At 39.9% G+C, this 26,479-nt stretch overlaps 3 protein-coding genes across 8 annotated transcripts in view; 2 read left to right on the forward strand and 1 right to left on the reverse strand.

Moving 5' to 3' along the window:
- Positions 1-3,265: 3,265 nt before the first annotated feature.
- LOC124633007 overlaps positions 3,266-26,479 on the reverse strand; it is a 63,284-nt gene continuing 40,070 nt past the window's right edge. The window contains exons 5-8 of one of the 2 annotated variants that reach the window (XR_006984697.1): positions 19,062-19,172; positions 18,638-18,810; positions 17,018-18,467; positions 3,266-3,279 (exon numbers count right to left, since the gene is read on the reverse strand). Coding sequence is in view for 1 of the 2 variants with exons in the window: in XM_047168086.1 (XP_047024042.1) it covers positions 18,344-18,467; positions 18,638-18,810; positions 19,062-19,172 (408 nt within the window). In the remaining variant the exon portion in view is untranslated. Of the gene's footprint in view, positions 3,280-16,650; positions 18,468-18,637; positions 18,811-19,061; positions 19,173-26,479 lie in introns of those variants that run through there. The other variant, XM_047168086.1, reaches the window with a different exon arrangement.
- Positions 6,167-16,425, forward strand: LOC124633006 (clusterin-associated protein 1). Of its 5 annotated transcripts, none has more exons than XM_047168084.1 (12): positions 6,167-6,325; positions 11,368-11,564; positions 11,864-12,034; positions 12,138-12,233; positions 12,334-12,551; positions 14,091-14,223; positions 14,318-14,402; positions 14,492-14,590; positions 14,739-14,879; positions 15,371-15,424; positions 15,760-15,861; positions 16,191-16,425. In XM_047168084.1, the coding sequence occupies exons 2-12, from the start codon at positions 11,382-11,384 to the stop codon at positions 16,328-16,330; spliced, it is 1,422 nt and encodes a 473-aa protein (XP_047024040.1). In that variant the 5' UTR covers positions 6,167-6,325; positions 11,368-11,381; the 3' UTR covers positions 16,331-16,425. The 5 variants fall into 5 exon arrangements, with proteins under 5 accessions (XP_047024040.1, XP_047024038.1, XP_047024037.1 ...); XM_047168082.1 differs by lacking the exon at positions 6,167-6,325 and adding an exon at positions 10,519-11,272 and having other exon boundaries at positions 11,314-11,564; XM_047168081.1 differs by lacking the exon at positions 6,167-6,325 and adding an exon at positions 10,519-11,157.
- LOC124633008 (peptidyl-tRNA hydrolase ICT1, mitochondrial) lies at positions 8,590-10,196 on the forward strand. The gene is made up of 5 exons (XM_047168087.1): positions 8,590-8,871; positions 8,955-9,059; positions 9,247-9,330; positions 9,403-9,572; positions 9,818-10,196. The coding sequence occupies exons 1-5, from the start codon at positions 8,716-8,718 to the stop codon at positions 9,906-9,908; spliced, it is 606 nt and encodes a 201-aa protein (XP_047024043.1). The 5' UTR covers positions 8,590-8,715; the 3' UTR covers positions 9,909-10,196.

Below are 26,479 nucleotides of genomic sequence, written 5' to 3' on the forward strand. Positions count from 1 at the left end.
TACAATGGGTCCGGCGATGTACGTGCCTTTACCGACGCCGTACAGATTTACAAGGACTGTGTTGGTGTTAGTGACGAGATTGCACTAAGAGGCCTGCCAATGCTGCTGACTGATTTTGCAGCTACCTGGTGGCAAGGAGTTCGTCACTCAGTCGCGACTTGGCAGGAAGCCATTCTGTTACTTCAGCAGACTTTTGGTCCACGACTTCCGCCTCACAGAGTCTACAGAGAGATCTTTAGTCGAGAGCAAGCTGAGGAGCGCACGGACGTTTTCGTGTGCAGAGTAAGAGCACTTATTGCCCAGTTACCGCCGCGCACCCTACCTGAAAACCCAGTACAACTGGATATGGTGTACGGGCTCCTTAATAGAAGGATACGCGAGCGAGTAGCGAGAAACTCTTTTTCCACGTTTTCCGAGCTACTACAGCACGCCCGGTCAGTGGAGGATGTGCTCGAGGAAGTGCGCGCTCCTGCACCTGCGAGAAGGGCACAACCTGCGTCAGCCGCCCCGATGCCTCCACTCGTCCACCCGTCGACGTCTTCATATACTCCTGCGATCAGAACTGTGGACCAAGCCCCTCAAGTCAGGGTCAGACCGAGATGCTCATTTTGTAAAATGTTCGGCCACCTAAAGGAAGAGTGCCGTAAATTACTAAAAAAAAGGAAACCCGCGCAGGAGCCAGTTAAGAACGAACCAGCTGCAGTTGCACAACCGGAGCTGCGCCCTTCCCTAACATGTTTCGGATGCGGTGCGCCCGGTGTTACGAGGTCAAACTGCAGCGTGTGCAAGGAAAGACGTTCTGCGCCGTCGACATCTACATTTCAGTCGTTGTCGGCGTGTAATACTGTATTTAAACCGCGTGTGCGTCCCCTATTAAATATAGAAGTGTTTGGTGCTAACGGTACCGCTTTATTAGACACTGGCGCGAAACAATCCGTTGCCAGTGAAAGTTTAGCTAAACATATGCGGGCCAATGGCCAATTGTTTCAAAGTGTAGAAACGGAACTTAAATTCGCGGATGGAACGCTGCGCGTTCAAATCGTAGAAGTAGCCTCAACCATTGTAAAGGTGCAGGGAGTGGCAATTGATACACTCTTCATGGTCCTGCCTGGCGCAACTGAGTCATTGTTAGGAATGAATTTTATACAGGACGCTGGCATGGTACTCGATTTCGCTAAAAATCGGTTCACTTTACGCGATGTAGGCTCATGCGATTTACAATATGAATGCGAGGATCGTGTAGTAACTAGTTCTGCGATGGGTCTCCGCGAGTCCGAGGGCGTTCTCCTGTCATCAGCGGATAGGTCGAAATTGGCTGCACTGCTAGAAAAGAACAGCGATGTCTTCAGTGCAGGGGGAGGGCCGACGCCCTTTGCCCTACACAGGATCGATACAGGTAACGCCGCGCCTATTTCTACACCGCCTTATCGTATGAATCCGGCAAAGAAGGAAATTATTAAGGCCGAAATTGATAAGATGTTGGAACTCGAAGTCATTGAGGAAGCCGAGTCAGAATGGACTTCCCCGATTGTCCTGGTTCCTAAGAAGAATGGTGAAATAAGATTTTGCGTTGATTACAGGAAGTTAAATGCGGTGACACGTACAGATAAATACCCGCTGCCCCTGATCGATGACATTCTGTTTTCCACAAAGAGTAATTGTGTGATGTCCACCATAGATTTAAAATCAGGCTACTGGCAGGTTGAAGTGGCCCCGGAAGACAGACATAAGACGGCGTTCGTTTCCCCTTTCGGAACGTTTCAATTTAAACGCATGCCGTTCGGATTAAAGAATGCACCTTCAACATTTCGGCGATTGATGGATCGTTTCCGTACTGGATTGAAGGATGTGACTGTCGTGGCTTATTTAGACGATATTCTGGTTATCTCAGCAGACCTGGATGCGCATCTGCAAGATCTACACCAGGTATTTGATCGTCTACGTCAATTTAATCTCCAGGCAAATAGAGAAAAATGCGTATTTGCTCGAGAGAGAGTAGCCTACCTTGGACACGTCATTACCGCTAAAGGAATCGAACCCGATCCAAAGAAGGTACAAGCCGTGGTGGATATGGCCCCACCGACTAATTTGAAACAACTTAAAACGTTTTTACAAACTTGTTCATGGTTTCGCAAATTTATTAGTCAGTTCTCTGAAATTGCGCAACCCTTGACCGACCTCACCAAGAAGAATAAACCTTGGAAATGGACTGAAGAGGAAGACTATGCCTACAACGAGCTCAAGCGAAGACTTACCACCAGTCCCATCCTGCGACAACCAGACTTTGACCAGCCATTTATTCTACGCACAGATGCCAGTGCTTATGCACTAGGTGCAGTGTTAATGCAGGGCCCGGATCCAAAGTCTGAGAAGCCTATTGAGTATGCCAGCAGACTGTTAACGTCAGCAGAGCAAAATTACTCCACAACGGAGCGGGAAGCTTTAGCTGTGGTATGGGCTCTAGAAAAGTTTCGGGGTTACCTGGAAGGCGCCGAAGTTCGCGTCGCCACCGACCATCAGCCATTGAAGTGGTTGCTGTCACTGAAGACACCAAGTGGCCGCTTAGCTCGATGGGCCCTGAAAATTCAATCTTATAACCTGGACATAGAATATACTCCAGGTAAGGTCAACGTAGTCGCTGACACTCTTAGCCGTCCGGTATGCCAGGCATCAGAGGTCGATGTCAATACCTGTGATCTGTGTCCCATCTCAGTAGACTTACCTCACAAAAGCTCCGAAGAGTTGCGAGTAGCTCAGCTCGAAGATCCTGAAATCAAGAAAATACTCACGGATTTCGAAGAGAACGATGCATACAACAGATGGACGGATCGTGGGTACTATCTTTCACAAGGTGTTTTGTTCCGCTTCGATCCGGATGGTGAATCCGAAGAGCCCCAGCTGGTGGTGCCCGAGTCGATGCGCGAGGAGATTATGAAAGAACTCCATGACGCTCCCACAGCTGGACATTTGGGCTTGGAACGCACCCTTAAGAAGATTAAGGAACGATTTTACTTCCCTAATATGCGTCAATACGTAGCAAGGTATCTTAAGGCTTGTGATCTATGCCAGAAATTTAAGGCAACCAATTTTAAACCGGCCGGCCTACTGCAAACGCCTGTCCCGCAACAGCGATTTGAAGTTCTCGCTATGGATCTGTTTGGACCTCTTCCTGAGGGTAGTAAGGGCGAGAAATGGATCTTTCTGATCGAGGATACTGCGAGCAGATGGGTGGAGTTGTTCCCGTTAGCCGTAGCCAACGCAGAAAATTGCGCTAAAATACTAATTGAAGAAGTTTTCCTAAGATATGGTTTTCCCCGTCGGGTGATCTCCGACAATGGTACCCAATTTGTCTCGGCCGTAATGCAGAAGGCTATGTACGTCCTCGGAGTGAATCAGAATCTGACGCCAATTTACCATCCCCAGGCCAATCCCGCAGAAAGGAAAAATCGGGAAATGAAAGAGATGCTGGCTATCCTAATAGACCCAGATCATCGACGTTGGCCTGAGGCATTGCCAGCTGTTCGATTCGCGTTGAATACAGCACCTAATCAGGGTACTGGTCATACAGCTGCCTTTCTGACATTCGCACGCCAGTTTAGGTCCCCGGTGGACGTAGCCCACGACTTAAGGACGGTCATAGACCAAGAGAATTATGTACCTCAAATTACGCCGTATCTCAAAGAATTTGCAAGTCGCCTGCAAGAAGTGAAGTGGCGAATCGAGCGACAGCAGGACATCCGTAAGGAAGCTGCGGATAAAAGCCGTAGACCCGGACCCGATTATCGTGAGGGTGACCTCGTCCTCGTGGATAGCCATCGCCTTAGTCAGGCCGAAAAAGGCTGTACTAGTAAGTTCGCACCGCGTCGCGAAGGCCCGTTTCGTATAGTGAAAATAGTATCTCCAACCACGTACGAAATCGTGGACAAGAATAATAAACCTCGCGGCAAGTGCCATGCTAGCCTCCTGTCACCTTACATAGGTGAATCTGATCTAGCTCAAGTTAGGAGTAGGGGTAGACCAAAAAAGTCGGTTCCCAAGCCAGCTCCACAAGTTTCCGCTGACTTGGAGGGGGAGGATGTAGCGCGGACCTTGTCTATTGCCCCTCCGCGCCCCTCTAGGTTAAGACGCGCGCCGGCTCGCTACCGAAATTAAAAGTGGAACAGCCGCGCAGCTTTTGCGGCGCGCGCGGAGAGCCGACAGAGCACGACGCATTCGCTCCGGTTGTTGACGGACGCCCGCGTCGCTCGCGTGCCTGTGCTTAAGCTCCCTAGTATATATTGTATTGTGTTTTTGTGTACGGATTATACTTTTATTTTACCACCAATCGTTTTTTTTTTCAATAAAAACTCGGAACGAAGCCCAACTATAATGTCAAATAATAGTTTTTCATTGTATGTATTTTTACTAGTCTTCGTTACTTATATCCAAAGCTCCGTGATTAGCAGCCATGCTGTTAGCCCACTTGTGTATTTCCGTAAAGATAACTAAACAATAAATTATTTTTACGGACAAATTATTCAAATATCCGTCTGATCCGCGGTTTCTAGTGCACATGCGTTAATTGAAGGCGTGTGATAGCATCGCCACGTGGAACGGAAAGATGGTCGGATAGCACGCAGCCGCTCTGATGCTGGGATAAGGGGGATTCTACGCGCTCGCGGATGGGCACGCAGATTATCGGTCTGCAATGTCGGCTACTGGGTAACTTAACTTAGTACTGAAGTCATAATATCTCGGAGAATGAAGGAGACTATTTTAATGTCGTTATTAATGCCAGTTCTTGCACGAGGTGTCCAGTTGCGTAATCTGCAATAGCTGCATACTCTTTGTTGATATGATAATGAATCGAATACGAACATATCTTAGCTTTCGTTTTATAATTTCTCCACAAGTATTCACCTTTCTCTTGATAATCTAGATTCATTGAAATTAAAATGATGATACTAAAATAGGCAATTTGTTAAAAAAAAACACACACACATTAAAAACTTTAAATATTTTCTAGAGATCATCTCTCTCCATCCTTACCTACTTATTGGAGCTATCATGCAAATATCAGCAATTATCCGATACAAGTTGTGCTGCGGAACAATGAGTAAGTACAGGTAGATGTCGGAGGCGCTAATTACGCAATCTGTTATTGTTTCGCATCGAGAAGAGCCAGGGATATCATTTCTGTGTCAGCAACTGTCTGTAATTGCAGTCTATCATGCACCACCTCCCAGCTGCCTGCAGGAACGCTTGTCTTGACGTTTCTCATCGCTGTTTTCCGACTAGCTTGCCATAACAATGTGAGCACTTCACTTTTTCTTTTGGGATCTAATCAGCCTTTACGAGCGTATTTTATGAAATAATTGTACGTAAGAGGTTGTAAAACCTTTTCATACCAGCCGTATGCCGCGTTAAGTTTGGAGTTAGCTTTGCGCCTAGTTGTAAGTATTGGAAAGCTAGTTGATTTTTTGTAGGTAGGTACTCTCTACTAGGATCAGTTTTTCTTGAAAAATTTGGTTTCACTGCGATGAATATTTAAAGAACTTGCTCGCAAGTGTTTCGATTTGTAAGTAAGTAGTTATATGATCTTACTGACAGCTTTTCATCATTAGGTAGTCGATTGTTGAAAGTGCTAACGTCATGTCAATTACTGACCTATGTTAGGAGTTTTAATTACGTATTGTTACCTGAGCCTGGGAAAACGGAAATTGTTTCGAAATGACACATTTGTACCAGCCACTACTTCCAAACAACGGAACGAGCGAAAACGGAACCACACAGAGAGAAATAGTTTGTTCTTATTAGTCTTGATTGATTAGCTAAGAATAGGAACTAATGCTGTTTTAAGTGATAAGTTACTTCCGATTAACTAGCTAAGTGTGTTTTTCAAGACTAAGATAAGTGAAATTAAATAAGTTGTGTAGCATTATGAATCTCGAGTTGCTATTCGAAAGCTGTTTACCTGATCAGTATTACTACCGATATTTAACAATTGCATTTATACAAAATTATAAAAACAACAGTTATTGTCGAGCATTGCACCCGATCTCATTTGCGATTAACAAAATAAGCAATAAATACTGCCGAAAGCGTAGCGGGACATATAAAACGTCTTCATCAGACGCCAATTATCACTGCTACTTCTCCCGTTAAACTTGTAAAATGTTCTCATTTCTCAGTAATTACATCACCAGCGTTACTTGGTCTCCCTCACCTCGACACAGCACACTGCAGGGGGAGGAATGAGGAGCCACGTCGAACATATTCAGGGGTCAAGTTAAATACCTGTTTATTGTAGGCCAACTAAGAAGAGCGTGAAGTCGGTGTAATTTCGGTATGTGAGCGATTTAATTAAGAATGTTTAATGTTCACAATTTTAATTTCATTATGCGCTTTCATTTTGACTTATATGATACATAGAAATTGTACTAATGTTTGGAAAGCGGAGAGATGGCTTATAAATATAACGTTTAAATACATTATATTTATTAAACTAGATAGGTACGGCTTTACCGTTTTTATTCAACAAAGAATGGAGCCTGTATGATTCAAATGTCTACTGATCTAGATTTTCTTTTAAGAATATTCGAACACACAAGACTCGGCAAATGCAATAATGATAATCACTTTTCTCGACAAATTGATGCAGATTAGGCTTAGAATTTATAATCTTTCTCGATGCGAATAATTAGAAATCTAGAAACAACAGCAAATACAGTCGTGCCTTGCAAAGTAGCTCCTAATTTCTCGCCTATTAGCACCTTGACGACAATTCTCATGCAATTATAATCGATAGAACATCGAATTTACGATGACAAGCATCGTTAAACCTCGGAATTAGGAAAGCCGATGGCGTGTTGTCGCGTGCGCGGGCGCACCTCAGCGGGGCATTATCATAATTGATGAAAGCAGTAGAGTATCTATTGTAACGCGAGTTTTGTGCGCACACATTACACTTCGGATTAAAAATCTGCTTAATTAGTGCCGCGTGTAAGCTTATCTCGAGATGATATTTAGATAATATGATACACAAAAACAACACTATGCCAGGCCAATCATTCGACAATATTTTTTGCTAAACATCGTTTTTGCCACTGGACTACACCGAAGTACTTTTCAATACAGAAGGCATATTTCTTGACACTTGATTGTTACTTACTTATTCATTTCCTGTGGTAAGAAAAAATAATTGGAGCTTTGATTATATTATAATCAAAGACTGGAAGGTTGATGCTGCGAAATTCTTTACCTACATGAAATGCAGTTTTGTGTAAATAAACAAACAATACCTAATCATACAGGAATTTATAGATTCAGATCTGGGATGGCTGATAGCTTGATATAAGTAATTATTGAGAACCCTGCTAGTGTTTATGCAAGTCGTGCAATTTAATTCAATTAATTATATAGATGATTGTACTGTGCACTTATCTACTTAGTAAAAAATTCTTTGACGCCTCGCGGCATAATTAGTCGATAGTTAATTGCTAATAATAATCCACATCGCCTATCGATAATGAAGAGCCGATACGGTCGGCGGTTACAACCGTTACAGCTAAGCGGAATAGACAATGTAGGGAACGACATTCAAAAACGTCTATGCACATATCAGTATCGACTGTATCTACCTACATATGTGGACCTGAGTGTGGACAAAACTAAATAGGACGAAATAAGTTAATTAAAGTAAAAAAATATAATTTTTGGAGGATGGTAGGTACTTAATGTGGTTTTGATTACCATTAGAAAGCTGTTTCTCTAATTCTTGCACAATAAAGATACGCTCTGTGTACACAGTGTACATTAAATTAATGTTTATTCTAATGTGCAGTTATCATTTCATTTGCATTTCATTAAAGTGGCAAGGTGTAACATGGACAGGCAAGGCACGCCAGGATTAAATAGATCTTGACAAGATGCTTGAAGTTCTGAGTTAGGTATGCATATCGGTACCGAGTCGCTTAATTTACTGATTGAAAGGGAATTATATCATATCAATATACTTTTGTCTAAATATTCGCGTAGAAACGTGAGAGGGCGCTACTGAGCGGAACGGGATCCTAATTAAATTATCTGGAGCGTGACATGCGCGCGCATTTTATGCCCCGTGTTTTTCTGGACGATAAGTAACTAAAACTGGATATTTTGTTAGGTAAAAAAAGTATCCAGACAGTTACCTACTTGTATACTTTAGCTTAGCTGTATTTTTTATTGCATACATACGCTTGTGGACAATAACACCAGCGCAGCTGGATTTCTTTCGAGAACAGGGCTCGTGGTCATTGTTTATTGCTGCTTTTGACACACAGAAGTGTGACCTGTGGCGACGACAAACAAGGATGACTTGGTTATAGAGTGGCTATTGTAGAAAGGGTTCTGAATCTTAGATTACCGCATAACTTGATATAATTTCTTAAAGCTGAAGCGACGTATACACCTATCACTATCATTTTACAGAGTGGTTTGTTTAACGATGTTACGTTAAGATGTTTTACGATGTGTTTTATTGAAATCAAGATGTAATTTCTTTTCTTTTGCTAGCGTGCGTGGAATTTATTGAAATCGTGCTCGCTACTGACAAGCTGATGACAGTGACGTAGGTTGATAGTTTGACACTTTCAATATTGTGGTTAGTTTTGAGGTTATGTAAAAACCTAAAACTTCAGATAAATAATGTATTAAGTACTATAATAATTAATGTAAAGTGATTACCAAATTGAAACCATGGCGTTCGCATCGCTACGCTTCAATTTCCTGCAAAAAATGGTGCAGTCCGTCAACTACACGACTCTACTGAAGAGGCCCATGGCATATAAAAGTGCAATTTCTCTGGAAACTTTGTATCCGAATAGTTCCTTAAAGCTTTCAACCCCAGCTTTTGTAAGTGTCTGTAAAGATTAATTCGAATATAATCTGATTAATCAATTATTATTTACTGTATTCCATAACGTTCTTTATTACAGAAAGCCGCCGACCCAAATGAGAAGTTCTCAGGGTACATACCTATTGAAAAACTAGAAATTAAGTACAGTGCTAGCTCTGGACCCGGAGGCCAGAACGTCAATAAGGTAATATGCAACACAAACATCACATTCAATTCAGTAAAGTAGGAAATTCAACAGTTAATGTTATATGTTTCAGTCACAAAAGTATAACTGCTTGGCTGTTGACTTAGCGACTGAAAGTTAATAATCATCTATTTTATGAATATATTTAACATTATGCCACAAAGACTTAAACCAAAATTATTTTTAGGTGCACACCAAGGTTGACTTGAGGTTTAAGCCCAGCGAAGCAGACTGGCTACATCCAGACATAAAATCAAAACTTATAGAATTGGTATGTTATTAAAAAAAAATATTACTATAAATTTTTAAGATAGCTAATAATGTATTTTTTTTTATATTTCAGCAAGGCAACAAATTATCAAAGGATGGCTACTTGATCATCCGATCAGACTCTACTCGCTCGCAGCAGTTGAACCTCGCGGACTGCATGCAGAAACTGAGGAACATGATCCGTGATGCCGCCGTCACCAAGAGGGAACCTTCTCCCGAGACAGTTGAGAAGATTAGACAAAGGTACAAATATACATTTTGGATGCCTTTGTTGCCCCTTCAAACAATTAACTGTCTTATACACCTTTTTTCTTAGTTACTTCCTAAAGTAAATAGCTAGTAAAAAATATTACAGCATAACTAGTATAAAAAAAATATAGTATACATAAAGACCAACTCAATATGTATAATGATTGGAAGCTCTAATAGATTCATGATTTTAGTATTCATTTGTAATGATATTTTGTATATTTGTTTGTATCTTCCAGACATCTAAAAGCAGCCCGCATGCGTGTAGCAGTCAAGCGCGAGGATGCCCTGAGGCGCGAGATGAAGAGACCGCCCACTATAGACTTATGATTTTTCTATTAAATTGGGCATGTATGGCTTGAATGTGCGCTGACATCTGAGGAAATATTAAAATTGTATTAGAAATAGGTTTGTTCATTTGTGGACGTCATTTTCATCATGAATTACAATTGCTGACTCTTCCATTGCAAGTCAAGTAAAAAGGACACAGTTGCTTCTGAAAACTACAGTGAAAATGAGGTCTACATATGAATGCTCCTCAGATGCTCAGCTAAGCCGTAAAGTTTGACTGTTTTTATAGTTGTGCATGGATTATATTATAAACATAGTTGTTAGTTACTTGAACTTTTATTTTTAAACTTTTAAGTTATTTTGTGGAATATTCTCAAAGTTGGAAGCGCGTAGAGCTGGAATGTAACATGCATGTTAGTTTGATTTCTATGAGAAAAACCCTCTTATTGGAAAATGGATTCGCACCTCAGAATGTGGTACTTGCAAATATCAGTAAGTGCCTAAAACATACTAGAAAAAGGCTTTTAATAAAGATTTGTTGCCCTGTACGTCTATAAACTTGCGTATTTTTATTGTAAGCGCCTGCTCAAATCTGTAGAGCAACCATATAAAAGTGTAATTGCTATTCTTTGTTCTAAGATAAAGTGTAATTATTTAAACAGTCAAACAACATTTATACGAAATTAATGATTGTATAAATGTTTCGTATGCCCAATTTAATATTGGAATATTTTTATTCCAATGCTGCTATAGATTAAGTGAAAAATTATAACATGTTTAAGGTAGTGAAGTCAGTAGTTGTAAGCGTTAATCTTCTAGAATTCTAGATCGCTTAAACTCTAGATAAAGTCATAATTATTACTGTAGTCTTTAGTCATTCTATTATATAGGGTAGGAACTTGATTATAGCTCAGGATTATAGTAATAATATAAAGTAATGGTTTAATTTAGACTGTTTTTTTATCTCCTCATCGCACTCTCATTTCCGCAAACAGCAATTGATACTGCGAAAAAACCAAAAGACCTAGTAAGTTTGATTCTCCAGAATCATGTCAAAAAACATCGATTTTGGTTCTTCACAACCTCAATACCTACACACTTTTTTAAAACCAGAACTGGCTGTTAAAAACGAATAAAAAATAAACGAAAATAGTCTCTGGGTGAAACGCCGTTGTCACAGCAACACAATACGACAAATAAACAGTAAGGTGTCTTGTCAAGGCACATTGCTGGAAAATATTTTCTATCGTAAAAAAATACTTCATCATGTCTTATCGGGATTTGAGGAGTAAGTAAAGCATTACATATAGGTAGGTAGCACCCTTATGACCTTATGTAGTAACGCAAGAGCACAATAAAGAACTTCGCGGAATGAGTATATTATGTAGGGCGTAGAGGGACTTAGTCATATTTCATTTAGGATCGCATAAAAGAGACAAACAAGCATCCATACATAAACAAATACCTTTCTTAGTGGGATCAACATATATTTTGTCAGATTTCAGCGAAGCAATGCGAACCCTAGGCTTTCCGAAGCCGATATCTCTGGAGAGCTTCAGGACCCCGAACTGGGAGCTGCTGGAGGAGTGCCTGCGCTGGCTGGCAGCGCGCGTGGAGCCGGATGCCGAGCTCGGCGGCGGCAGGCACTCGGTGGAGCAGCGGGTGGCGCTCGTCACACATGCTATTGCGCTGTTTGTGAGTTATGCATCTTGGGTTTCACTTTTAAAAGATTATTTACTGAGGTAGCCATGATAATAGAGAACTAGAGTACTGTCTAGATACTGGCTATGAAGTGCTTCAATGTTAAATTGAAAGTGGTCGGGGTATAGAGCTCGAATTCTGCGGGAGTTACTACCAAGTGTTACCGTAATCCCTGAACTGCAAAAGCCGCCTGAAAAACGCCATTAGATTTTTGTCAACTCTGAATACTCCTTCTATTTACCTAGATCTACCTAAGCTACTAAAAGATCTTCAACTAACGCTTTATATTCCAGCACTCTCGCGCCAACATAAAGCTGAACGGCAAGCGCGTGTACGGCGCGGACGGGTGGGCGGTGCGCGAGATGATGAAGGTGGCGACACTGCTGCGCGCGGCGCTGGAGTCGCCCGGCACGGAGGAACCGCTGCACGACACTGCGCCGCTTAGTTATGACGTCACTAGCAGGGTGAGGAGAACTTCGAAGACCTTGAAGGCATCTCAAGACGAAAAATTTCAAATTTCTTTTGTCGGGACTAGCTATAGGTAACTGTTGAATGTAATGTTTTCAGCTGGGAGAGATCAAGCAGGCGCGAGCTTTGGCAACTGATATCACTGCACAAGGAGCCTTCCTATACGATTTGTTGGCTAAAGAACCTGAGAACAAGGTTAGTTCCATTTCCAGATCTCAACAGACATGGGTGGTCATTAGTCATAATGATACATTACAGAATAATGTACAACCTTACTCTTGTGTTATCTTACTAGGAGCACCGCGAACAAGCCCTCTCCCGTGCACTGGACATGTCAGCCATGGAAGCGAGTCTCCGACGAGCACTAGACGCGGTCACCGGCCAGCTAACTGCAGGACGGGAGCAAATCGACAGCGTGGCCGCCAGCGAGGCCGCGCTCGACGCCAAGCTCGAGAGGAAGAGGGCTGAGCTCATGAGAGCTGAGAAGAGGCTGCATACCGTGCAGAAGATCAAGTTAGTGTTAATATTCGACAATCATACTTAAATCTCTCCATCGACACCATTCTCCATATGACTGCTTACACACCACATACAACCCAAAAATTTTAACAAACACAACTCTTCCATGTAGGTACATTTCTGCTAAGAAAGTAAAGAATATACTACTATAAATTATTTATGGCTAGTAATAAAAGCTCCGACAAAAAAATAAGAATTGCCCTTACTCAAAATACTAAAGCTACTGACTAAAATACTGACTTTCCGACTACTTTTCTCCGAATGAAAATTATGAAACGACCGAATGAGATACTAACGTCTTCGAAAAATAAACATCACTGTTTGTTGCTACAATACTTTTCTACCAGCATAAATTACGTTCTACTGAAAACTATGCTTTGTAATTTTTATCTTTACTTGTCTACTATTAATTCATAAATTACCTTTCATATTTAATAGACTTGGTGCCATTTTAACTATAACATTATACTGAAAATATTATTCTCAGTGGTTAAACAATACTTTTAACAAATATAAAAATGTACTTGTAATAAAACTTATTTGCTTCATATATCATTAATTTTACCACGGGTATGCTTCGATATCGATACTTATTTCAGGTTCAGGACAAAGTTAGAATTAAAGTATATTTACGCTTTAATCTAAAACCAAGTAGATTTTGGTTTCCTAGAATATTTTTAACCGACTTTCCAAAAAGGAGGAGGTTCTCAATTGGGCCGGTATGTTTTTTTTCTATGTATTTAAATCGATTACGCCGAGGTTTATGGACCGATTTACGTGATTTTTTGTTCGACGCGGAATAGCTGCCAGTTGATCCCATAGTCATCATGTCAGGATCTGATGATGGAAACCCTGAGAAATCAAGGGCAACCTTCGAAAGTTGTAGGCATTTGATCAACACCCAACTTTCAAACAGCTCAAACAGCCGAACGCGATCCGAACCCGATCGCGTGTGCCAAACTGTTGAGGTATTTTCATTATTATTGAGAGTTAAAAAATAAATTTAATAACCAACAATAGAAATTATAACAGTTCATGCAAGTTTGAAAAAATATGATTATTTTGTCAAAACCTCTGTTGTCGGTAACTTAGTAATTTCGTCGGAAGTTCAGTATTCTAGTCGGAACTTAAGTTTTATTACTCGAAGACCGAATTTTTTTTAGGAGAAAAAGTTATTTGAACCTGCTCATATTTGTAGTTAAAATTGATATTTTTTGTCGTTTATGTCTTGGATTTTTTGTCGGTAATTCATTATAAAGTTGGTTAATAAGAATAATAGTCGGCCACAGATCGATGGAGATTAATTTGTTTTTCGGAACCATTATTATTATCCATTATTTATTTACTTTTAAACATGGTAGGTATTTTGGTATTACATACGTTTGTTGATCAGATACTGGCCTATTCCTTTCGTTTCTAGTCTATTAGAAATGTGGACGGAGAAGGTTTTCTGCAGCGAGTCCTCTATCCTGATGTGCAACTGCAACAATTTTGTACCTACTAAACTTACAATGCCTGTTTCCTCAACTGCAGGCCAGCATATCAGGGTGAGCTGACAGCCTTGGAGGCAGAGATCGAGCAGCTGTGGGAACAGTACGTGCTGCGGTACCGATGCGTTGAGGCGCTGAAGCATCAACTCAGTCTGCTCGAGACCGCACAGGCTGAGGTGAGCATGATAATGTGGAAATAGTTATATTCTTCAGTCTAATCTTGTAACATTACAAGTAGACAGAGATTTCACTAGTAATTTTCTTGTAAAGGCGGCTGAAGAACAACAAGCTGCTATAATGCAGCTCATTCACAAATATGAAGCTGAAGATGTTCTCGGCAAACTGAGTGATTCTGGTAAGCCTACTGATTCCTGTTTATAAAGTGCTGATTCCTGTTTAAAATATATTCGTAAAACTAGAATAAAACTTCGAAGTTGTTTGTAGATGACTTGGATTCGAGTGACGAAGAAAAGAATGCGAGTGAGGTGAAGCAACCCAGACCGGCCACCAGACCTAAGACTAGGTTGAGGATTAAAACTGCAGGTATGTTCCGCTTACACAGATTCGGTACCTTTATTCTATTTAAACTTATATAGACGCATATTATTCTCCAAATGATGGTGGTATATAAAATTTAATTATGACATTGAAGTTTTATCCCTACCTGCTTATAAATCTGTGTCGTGAACAGGTACAGCAGCAGCAGAAGCTCGTCGCGCATTCGGCAGCATGGCCGCACGCGACTCACTGGACGACATCCGCGACGAGGACGACGACCGCTCCGACTCCGACCTCTCCGACCGACAGCTCTACGCCGACCTCTCGCTCTCCAGTCAGTCAACACCTATTTATACTACCAGCCCGTTCGAATCTTCAAATCATGTTCCATTTTCAAATCATTTTTTTTTATTTGGACTGATAGTTTTCATTTGGAATACCTCATCGCATGTGGATTGGAATGAGATCTCATTATTTACAGAGCGTCACGTTAAACCATTAACTTATTCCACCTACGTCATGATCCTGCTATGTATACCATCATTATAATATCCATTACATGGATACGACTGCCACTCAGCAGGCTACGCAAAAATATTGTTACTTTGAATGTTTTAATTGGCGTGGGTATCGAATCATGAAAACGATTTCCAAGGTTGGGTCTATTGTCAATCTCCACTTTGCGCCAGCATTCAAACCCGAAAACGTTACTGGGTATTACCCAGTGGGTAGTGTCCGGAGCCCAAGTCGTGCGTGATGCTTGTGCATGTACATATGCTGCATGCCGCATGCCACTAATCATCCATGATATTCTGTTCGCCACAGGGAGGGGCGCGCCCAGCACTGAAGGTCGCATGCTGTCCGCCGCTACTGCATTTGGTTCGTCATTGCTTGTATTTCTCACTCATATTATTAGTAGAGGATTTGTATTCTCATAATCATAGAATACATATCTACTTGAAGATAAGTCTAAGTATTAATACATTATTATTGTTCTTGTATAAAGTGGATTTATGTAACTACTGGAATGTGGCATACGATCTTATCGTCTACAGTGCAATTGCTTATCCCATATTGTTATTCTGAACTAGCCTGAAATTCGCACATGGAAGAATCTACAACTCTGATGACAGTTTCCCCAATAAGAATGTCTATTATTTTAACTATACTTGGATAAAGGCAGTTATATGTATGACATGGTATGGTGATTCCAGGTGGTGGTGACGTGGCGTCCCGCTGGTCTCGCGCGCGGCCGCGTCCTGCGACTCGGACGCTCGCTGTCACTGATGACGACGACTTCGCTGATCTCATCGAAGGTGGGTAGTCTCTTCTCAGATTGATATGACAGTATGACGTATGACAGTCAGTGCCCAGAAAGCTATTCAAATTGACTTTGTCGGAAAATGGTGGACCTTTGGTTCGAAGAGTTTTGACCTTTGCCATAAATGAACAAGTTAAATAAAGGGTTGACATTCTTTTGGTAAAGATAAAATCCTGCTGTTCAAATAGTGATTTCATACCATCACCATTTCATTCATCTTCTATTTTACTTGGTTCAGGATTAAAATTTTGGGATTCAAGTGTTCAGAAGCTTTATTCACCATTCGAACAAATTATGATAATATTCAACACACCGTCTCCTCAGGAGTGGAGAGTGGAGAAGGTGGCGACGGCGGTGACGGTGACTCTCTGGGCAGTTCCTCAGAGAGTGAGCTCCGCGTCACCAGCGCCCGGCCCAGCGCCGCACCCGGCCGTGCCTCCGCTCTCAGCGATAACGAGTTCTAAACCTTATAGCTATAGCCTTAAGGTGTATAACTGTTTGTAGCACTTGTGATGTTTTGGAATTGTTGCGTAATACATGCGATGAAATTGCTTGTGAATTTTGTTTTTTTATTTCATGAAATAATCATTGACAATGGGCACCTCAGGAGTATTACAGCCAGCAGCATAATAAGGTTTTCACAATTAAATTAGGGATTTTACATACCCACAGCGCCCATTACGGTAGATCAGCCACTGGCACATAGAATCATCATAGGGGTATGTAATAAATATTGACCAGTTTATTTTAAAGATTCAAAATATACCCAAATAAAACAGCATTATTTTATAAAAAGTAAAATGTATTCGTGTCGTCATCCAAGCAGCGCCTGTCCACAATAAATAACCGTCAAGCAGTAGACCATAGACAAGCAGTCACGGAGCATTCCTCCCCACCTACACCTAGCTTAAGTATATGATACACCGATAACTAAGGAATATAACTTTATTTACAATCGTATATTACAGTATCTAAGTACTTCTGTTACAAATATAGGTTCTTAAAGTATTTGTATAGAACTAGAACTAATATAAAGTTTACGTATAGTTTGAAAACCGGGACATACGATACATTTTGGCTAACTCTAAGGCCTAGGTTTGCGTAAACCAAATGAAACGTATGTCAACCTTAAATATACAGAGAAAATTAACCGTAAGGTTCTAATAAGATACAAAACTGCATTTTAAATAAGTAGCTAAGCGAAATGAGAAAACATTAATAATCCTAATAAATAATTTCAACAATTGTATAAGAACAAATTGAGCAACAATTTAGAAGCAAATATTTACACCAATAGGTTCGCAATTTGGCACCGCTTAGGTACATATGACTTTCCTTTTATTTATACACACGTGTACTTGACATTATAATCTAGGAATATGAACTAAATTATAATAATTTTTATATAAAGTTATGTGAAGTATTTTTTATGATAACTTTAATTCACAATTGACAAGAGTTCTGAAAAGTAATGAATTTAATCGCATTTTATTTAAGACAATTACCAATTTTCATTAAAGTTGTTATAGGAAATAACTTCACAAATAAAGACTGTAAAACTAGATAAATAAGACTTAAATTAGTATATAACACAGATATTTGACGATACGTACAAGTTTACAAATTGTCATAAGTTAGTAAGTGTTACGTATTATAGTAAAGTGTACAATAACTAAATTTAATATGTCTATGAAGACTGGCCCATTTGTTGCCGTATCCCTAATTCAAAATGATGAATGAACTGCAAAACTTTAATGATTTAAATGAATGAAATGATTGGAATCTCTGACAAGCGAATTAAAGAAAGACCAGAAATAATATCGTCCACATAAAGTGGATTGAAAACTTAATTTTTATGGACGGGTTTAGCGGTTAAAGGTAAATTGCGACTTCTCAAATATGAAATTATAGGCCAAATAGTACAATCGAATACCAACAATGTTGCAATTAAAATAATAACGCTGTGATATAAATAGACACATCTATCGGAACCTGACGATAACCGATCCAATGAGCAGAATATGTCAATTATGATAAATGTTCCAATTATGATTCGTGCAGTTAATGAATGTTAACATTAAGTTAGTGGAAATATTTACAATTTACGATAACGTATTGCGACCTTATAAAGCTATATTGTTAAGTTTGGTATGATATGCTTAGACAGTTAGTTGACTTACAACGAAGAGTATTTTAACATCTTACTGACTAAATACTAAACATTCGTTTGTTACGTACATGATCGTTATTTGACGCTATTTTATTTATAAAACCTGTCAATATCATGTAGATTAAGGCTCACTTGCGCGACCACTCGCTAAACACATTTAAAGGCTACAAGATAGTTTTGACAATTTTAAATAGATGAGACGGCTAAACATGCTTAGCAAGTTGGCACGCAAGCCCTTAGCCTGTAATCGCTGTGGGCTGAATGTTAGTTGTCATACATTTTACAAGTAAAACGTATGTAAGCTGTGCTAGGCGAGCTCCGGCTGCGAGTGGCTGGAGTCGCTGGTGGCCGACGTGCTGGCCAGCGAGTCGTGCTGCTCCGCCGCGTGCCGGCTCGAGTCGCATACTGCTATGAACTGCTCCGCGTATGCTCTGGAACAGGAATCACTTTGTTTTGAGCATGTTTCGCAATTTAAAAATACTTTTTTATGAAACTGGGATTAGTTAATTGGGCATTGATCGCCTTTGGGAACGGCAAGCCTGTCTGAAAATCGTTCAAGGCACCATTTCTACTTTTTATGAACTAGTTAAGGGTTTGTTACCTGTCAAGACCCGTATACGTCCTCTTGAGGTCAGCATCGGTGAGGTGTTCTCGGTCCGCACGGCGCTTGCGGTGGATCCTCTCCAGCGAGCGCGCCAGCTGCGACTCACGCTCGCGCCCCTCGCGACGACGCCGCTCCGTGGTCGCGCGCGGCGATCGACGACGGCGCACGCGCTGTCAATGTAGAAAAGAAGGTTTTAAACTTAGAAGTTCATGTCATAATATGGTCGTTTGTTAAAAAAGCATAATTGTTGGTATTCCGCAATTCATTGATAATCTTTGTTGGGCAAAGTTATGCCACCTTATTGTAGGAGACCATGTTTCCAATTGCCGTCAACTATTAGTTTCACATACATTGACAAAAGATACGAGCCCCAATGATCAGCGATGTTAAGCTATGCAATAGCTAGAAGAAGTAAACTTACAGCGTCATGCACGGGGTAGTAGAGAGGGCCGGGCGCATACGTCGCAGGCGGCAGTGGCAGCGTCGCGTACCGCGGCGGCATCACCACGCAGGCAGCGGGGACGCGGCCCAGCTGCAATAAAATTAACATTTTATAAGTTTACCAACGCAATAAAAACGTTCTAAGAAATCATGAAGAAAAGTTTTATGGATTCAGGAATAATGTATGAGGACTTAATTACGGTCAAATGAAATCGTTCGTGCCTATATTTAACAGTACTACGATGACTTTAACACTTCGCACGTCCACAAGCTCTCACAGTATTTTGGCATCAGGTCTCAATGTTCTACATTTACCAACAAATGACCGACTTGCAGCCTCAGTACCCTAACAGTTAGTGTCCAACTAGCCAAGCTCACTGACAATAAGGAATGAGATAAGTATTAGACTCAGTAGGGGTCACCAGTCGCGACACAATGCACTCGTCAAGTCAAGAGAAATGCTTTGTGGATGGTACGTCTTCGATTGTGCGTCTGCGCACTGAATAGGGCTGACATTCTGTAGAAGATTAAACTTGACCTTCAAACTAAGCTTCGATTGTGGGTCAAATATCGGTGAAGGCATTTACTATTCGCGTATTAAAAACACATTAAATTACACTTTCATTATAATCTGCGGTTAGTTTTTTGGAGGTTTAACTCGCACCATTAGAATACACGAGCCTACTTATACGAAACTTTTTGTTTGATAGAGATATTAAAAGGTAGCTTGTGGCATGGTAGGCCCACTTTGGACGAATTTTACTTAACTGTTTTCCATATTTTATCTGATTATCAGTAATCTCTGCTCTGTAGCCCTACATTTGCGGTACATAGCAACAATATTCAGTAACACATATTATGTGTGCCATCGTGTTTCCTAAACCAGTGACACAGTGCGGCCGCTGAATAATTCACGCCGTGTGGTCGCGCCTCGTGGAAGTACGCATATCCTATTGTACTACATTTTCTTCTTATTTACTTTGAACTTTAGAGTAAATGAAAATATACAACTATATGCATGAACATTATGATCATGGTGTTCTTTAATATTATCTATCCGTGGAAGTTGACCTTCCTGATATTCATTAACATAAGCGTTTGATAGATTTTATGTGCTGTAACTGAGGTGTAAGTGACTGATATGTGACTAGCAGAGGAGCAATATCTTGACTTGATTGGTGCAGCTAACCCTTTTTATGATAATGCCGTTTCATGTCATGAATATTGTGTTAGAAACTCAGTTTACATTACATTTAATAGTAGGTTAGTGTCACGTTTAGCTAACATCCACATCAGTTCGCAATGTTTTGCAAAGAACGCGCGTTTGACCCAAACGGATAACGAATCAACAATTTGTAGGTGGTCCAGATAGATTTTGAGTGTCAGTATCATATTGAACTTTCTTTTAGATACATATATTTACCTACGTTGCAGAGTGGTGTAACTAGAAAAATCATTTCAGAGACTGTACAACATGCAGGGGCCTGCATAAGGAAGAACTCAATTGGTACAATGGTACAATCATGGAATAATATATACATAAAAAAGTATAATAATCATACATAAAAAAGGTGGTAATCTGTAAAATTGACAAGAACAACATGTAACAGCTTGAGTATCTAACTTTGTAGTTATGAGCAACAATGGCGGAACAATACTTTCTCAAAAACTGGTAGGTTCCCCGCAGTTTCACATGGAGAATTGTCGCTTGTATGCGGTAATAAAACTCTAGTAGCTAAACAAGAAAATGCTGACCATAAAGAGTCAAGTAAACCTCGTAAGTAGCCATTACTGGTGTTGAAATAATTCCTTGTTGGACAGATAGTTATCGCTTAGATAATGTTTTTTCTAGCAGCGACCGCAGGAGCGGAATGCGGGCGGCCTCAAACGTTGCCGTCGTAAAAATATGGATGACTTTTACCACGGCTCGTGTTTTATGTTTTGTTGCTATTTTCCTTATGTACTGATTTCTATTCTTGTTTTTTTTCTATCTCGTTTCGTACTATTTAAAAAAGAAGGCAATCAAACCAGTTCTTCATTATACCTCTAATGATCAAAACTTTTCGAAGACGGTTTAAAGATATTCAGCAACTTGCAATGACCTATAACCAAGAATGTTTATCCAAATGCAATAATCTGAAACTATTATCAAAACAATAGTTATTTAGTGGCTCCAATTGAGTTTCACCTTCACATTTCATCCACAAGTTTATGTTTAAGCACAACATTGGCAATAATTGAGTAATGTGTTCGCAATATGTTTGTATCCACAAACTGGCTTGTCCTTTAATCGAAAGGACTGTTCGAGCAATTTGCGATTGAGAAATATTACTATCCATAGAAATGACAAGGTTACAGGTTATTTGATAAATCGCCGCCAATTTAACTGGCCTTTGCCATGTTTATTAAGTGCAATTTGTCATTTAACAACTCATAAACTTGAATTGGCAGCTTCCCGCCGTGATCGGAAGATACTTAGCCTTAGATTAGTCTTAGTTATTACTTATTTATGGCTGCAGCTACTGTGCATTTATTGCAGCATTTAATGTAGAAGAAAAGGCGGCCGTCTTTCATGTCAACAAATCTCTAGCTCTAGTTCTAGGTATATCAAGAAAACTAATAATATAGTCGCCTTACAAGATAAGTCTTTAAATAAATAGTGAGTAAATAATCATTAGAAGGCACATAGCTCGGTGAGGTATGTGCGACGTGAAACCAATCCTCCTTGATACATTTACAGACATGCCAGTGAGACTGGATCACTATGTACCTATTAAACATGACCGTTTCGTGACAATACGTAAATGCGGTTAGAATTAACTCGACTCAATGTATTCGTGATTATTTAAATTAGAGATCACATTTCCTGCTGGACATGAAATCTAGACATACCTACTACTAGAACGACTATTTTATTTATGATCGTTTTGGAAAACGTATAGGTAGTGGTATCCGCGGACAGCCTATCCTGCCCCTAAGTCTCAGTTTTCTGACAACATATGTAGTGTTATCGTCACCTGATGTCATCAACTAGGTATCTATATAATCTTCTGAAAAAGTAATTGCTGGACTAAGTTCCCTTCTAATACGTCCGCATTATAAAGACGCAGTTTCAGCAAGCGCTGTATTGTAATTCATTATTTTTTGCGTTGCTATGCCTATATTCAATGGGTGATTCTCCAGAACATTCTCTGATTCTAAGACCATAATGCAGAGCAAAGCAAGTATTTGGTTCTCATTGAGAGCAACCTTGTGACAAGTGCGTACGCGCACCTAGTCCGACCGGTCCCATTGTGAGTGTTATCGTAATTTGCGCCCGCGACGATTGTTGTACTAGCGTTTGTTTGGTAAAGAATGGTATTAGAAGATTCCTAATGTATTCGATAAGAAATTATCTCGGCTCATCATCAACATTTTAGACCGCATTAATTCTTGTCATCATCTCATCTTTAGATAGTCAACTTATTATTCGAAATTTAAAACCATATAAAAGCTATCAAATTGTTATCAACACATCATTAAAAAGTCTAAACAAACAACCTAAAACAACGATAAACTAGTCCCATAAATATTGTATGAGTACAAATGAGTTGTCTCCGACTTTCTTTTCACTTTTATCGCGAGACCTCCTGAGGCATGTGAAATGCGCGCAAGGTCAGCAGATAGATGTTCTTGTGAATATAAGATATAATGGTTAGCGGGTCAGCGTCCCACGCCCACGGAATCATAATTAGCGATGCGTTTGTGACATTGTTTTAAGGAATTTGTGAGTTTTGGAAACGTGTGGCTTACTTCTCTCAATACGAAAGTGTTTATCTAAGAAAAGTAGGTAACACACTTGGTGGCGTTTTACTTTTGTTGCCAACGGCGTCTTGAGAAATTATATACGCGGAATTATGTGGTCCAACATCGTTTAAGAAGATCACGTTTGTTTTTTACGAACGATATTGCTAAAAAGCCAGGCTCATATACCTACTGTTGAAAATCAATTGCAAGTGTATACAATGTACCTATTTGAGATATGTTGAGATACGCAATTTAACCACACAGCATCGTATGTACGAATCTTTTCCTTACACAATGTAATAAGCTTTGAGATTAGTACCAAGCAACAATGTAGAGTACCTACATACAGAGTACAACAACTAACTGTGCGGCTATTGTAAACTTCGCAATATCCAGTGTTTTGCCACAAACGGCACGTACGTGCACGACCTATACCAAGTTGAATGGCCAATTTGGAAGTAAAATATTGGGCTTTAAAATATATGGGTCCAACACTTGAGAGCGAACAGGGAATAGACCGGGATTTTGTAGGACTCAAATAAAGAGCAATTAAGTCAATGCCAGTAGGCAGAAGTACTTAGTATTCTAACAATAAATAACCATCCTACACGATAGCTATCAAAACAGCATTCTATTAAAATTCCTAATCCACGTAATAATTTAGTCAATTTCGTGCGGAATGCCGCAATTTGCCCGCAGTTGCAGTTTTTGCAATCAAAACTGATTGTGATCTCGGTGTGAGTTCTTGTGAGTGGGGGACATAAATCAGAGAAGTCCCGCCTCCCGGCGAGGTGGCGGGAATCTCGCGGTAACGGGACTCACACCCACGGGAACAAGAACAATGTTACGGCCAGTTTTACGAGCTGAAATGTCCCGTCAGTAGGAGTGGTCATTATTTATTTTATTGTGGGATCTACGCAAGTCTGAAGCACACCTTCTTTGTAAGTTATTCGATAAGATTATCTACCTCATATGTCGTATCTTTGTTTTATAGTTACACAAATCTGGTTATGAGTAAGATAAATCAATAACCATAGCAGTTAATCAAGATTCGAGTGTAAGTATTTAAAAAACTTCAAGTGGTAAATGACAGCAGCATATTTCACAGTAACTAATTGCAGGTTTCGACATAACTGCATCAGATACATAATTAAAATGCCTGAATTGAATGTCCACACCTGGACCAGACAAGAACGAGCTTCTCAAATATGGCGAAGATTTATGAAATTCACCAGCAGCAAACGTACTTTTTTCATGTACATTTGTGCATGCGTAGCTGCTGAATAGAGTTGCGTAGTGCGCCTGCGCGGAAGGTCGGCCGGTCGGCTGCGTTTGCGCAACTCTTGTCGCGCATCGCACGCATCTGCACATTGCGCAGATTTACGTGAATACGCACTCCTATGTGCAGTGTGCGAGATGAATGCAGTTGAGGCAGGTCAATAACTTGTGTGACACACTTACTCAGATTGTATTGACGAGCGAAACGCAAATATTGTTAGAAATTCACACATCGAGACACGGTTCATTGTGAAACTATTGCTAAGCTTCACTTCTACACAAATATTTATTGCTATTCAATTTCAGACTAACTTAAGTTTGTTCAGCACACATGTTTGCGCAGTTGATCAAATCTTGCCGCGAAGATGTCGTAACCGAACAAAAATATGTGCTGACAAAACATAGGCGCGATCTCAATCGTACATTTGTACATTTGAAAGGTTAATGCGAAGGTTAGGTGTTTTGATACGCGGGAACTATTAGATAACATTGTTAATCGCTGCAGAAAGCGGATGTACATTAACATACCACCATAAACAAGTCTATTAATGCATAAAGAACTATATTTTACACTTTCGCTCTCAAAGATGGCGGTATTTTTCGAATTTAGTGTTATTTATGTAATTAAAATGGAATTAATGTCCGTGAAGCAAGTGGTTAGTTTATTAATGTAGTGCATTAACGATTAGACTAGTTTATGAGCCTTGCCAGCAATAAGTTATTATTTGTTGTGAAATGTTGTAATAAAACACATAAGCAATGTTTTTATTTCAGGTTTTCGTTATGAAACGGTGTGTCAGGTTGTGCTTCTGGACGCTTTAACTTTCCTTTCAAGATCAGACAGATTAACCTCGTATTTATACCCTTATAAGGTAAAAATGCAATTAGTAATCAAGCTTTATTGCTTTTAATATGATTTTTAGTACACTAGATTTGAAATAAAGATAATCACATCCTGAATTCATCTGTTTCATTCTGATTGATGTATTAAATTACCTCACAGTTGATTCAACTATTAGCAAATTATAACTTACATGACAGACTTATTGTTCTTTTACGGCACGGAGCAACCGGAAACCGGAACGTGTGCAACATAACCGTACGGCCGATAACCGGTGACATGTTACATGTAACCGGTAACCGCGCGGTTGCGCAACCAACAGTTAGCAACCAGTTTACGTGACACTCACTTTCAGGCTGTTGCCGTGGAGTTTGCTATGTTAATTATGGTTAAGTGATATTTTAATATAAGTTATATTGATTTGAGGTGCGTGAGAAATTTTAACAGAAACAATATCTACCTAAATTACGACCTGTCAACGATAACAGGAAGGCAATTGACGAAATTGTAACCGTTTCACATTAAAAAATAATGTATACTATACGCACTAACCAGAGGCAAACTTTGGCCCATTACAAATATTTGTCTGTTACGGGAATCAAACGCGGGAAATGTTTGAACAGTGTCGATGCAAACATTGCTGACAATCTAAATCGAGCCCGTTGTTGTTCAATATTATTGAAAACCAATCTAAGTAATACCCAAATGTTTTCCAAGTAGGCTACCGATAATATTAGTTTCAAATAACATAGGAAATTGTTAGAGCTGTAATTCCCCTCAAAGAAAATTGCACACAAAAGCAGGTAATGTTTCGAGGCCAGTCAATAACTATGAAACCGCGTCTATCGGCAAACTATTTATATGATAACAACAAAACACAATAAAATCAATGACTTTCTCTGGCGGACACAAGTTCGCGAGAAAGTGACACGCCGCGGTTACCGACTGTAGCGAGATATCCACTGGCGCCGGACTATTATGTCGACATCTATCAAATCTGATTAAAAGAATATCATATTTATCATTATCTGCCTAGCTTTTTCCCAACTATATTGGGTTCGGCTCTCAGTCTCACCGAAAGCAGCTGAGAACTAGCGTTTTATCTGAAGCGACTGCCTATCTGACCTCCTCAATTTAGCTGGGTAAAACTGGTGCAGATAATATAATTACTTAGTTTGAATTTTGCTCAATTGGGTTCGTAAGACAGTAATATAGGCTTTTTTCTGATTAGCCAAGAAACTTTGAGACTCACTTAAAACTGCGGGAAACAACTAGGTACTCAGACGTGTGATATTTAAGAACGGATAGTAAAGATGATTGAAAACCTCATACGGCTGAGAAGCTTTCGCTGGAAGTTTGACGTTAAAACTAATAGATATACTGAGTGAATGATTACGTTAATGATGATGGACCGAGCAAAACACTCGCCCACGTAACAGAAAGCGCTCCTCACTGATAATGATATTAGTTTGCAGATATTAAGTTGAAATTAG

The sequence above is a fragment of the Helicoverpa zea genome, chromosome 9 (genome assembly GCF_022581195.2).
Source record: "Helicoverpa zea isolate HzStark_Cry1AcR chromosome 9, ilHelZeax1.1, whole genome shotgun sequence".
In the NCBI taxonomy this organism is placed as follows: domain Eukaryota; kingdom Metazoa; phylum Arthropoda; class Insecta; order Lepidoptera; family Noctuidae; genus Helicoverpa; species Helicoverpa zea.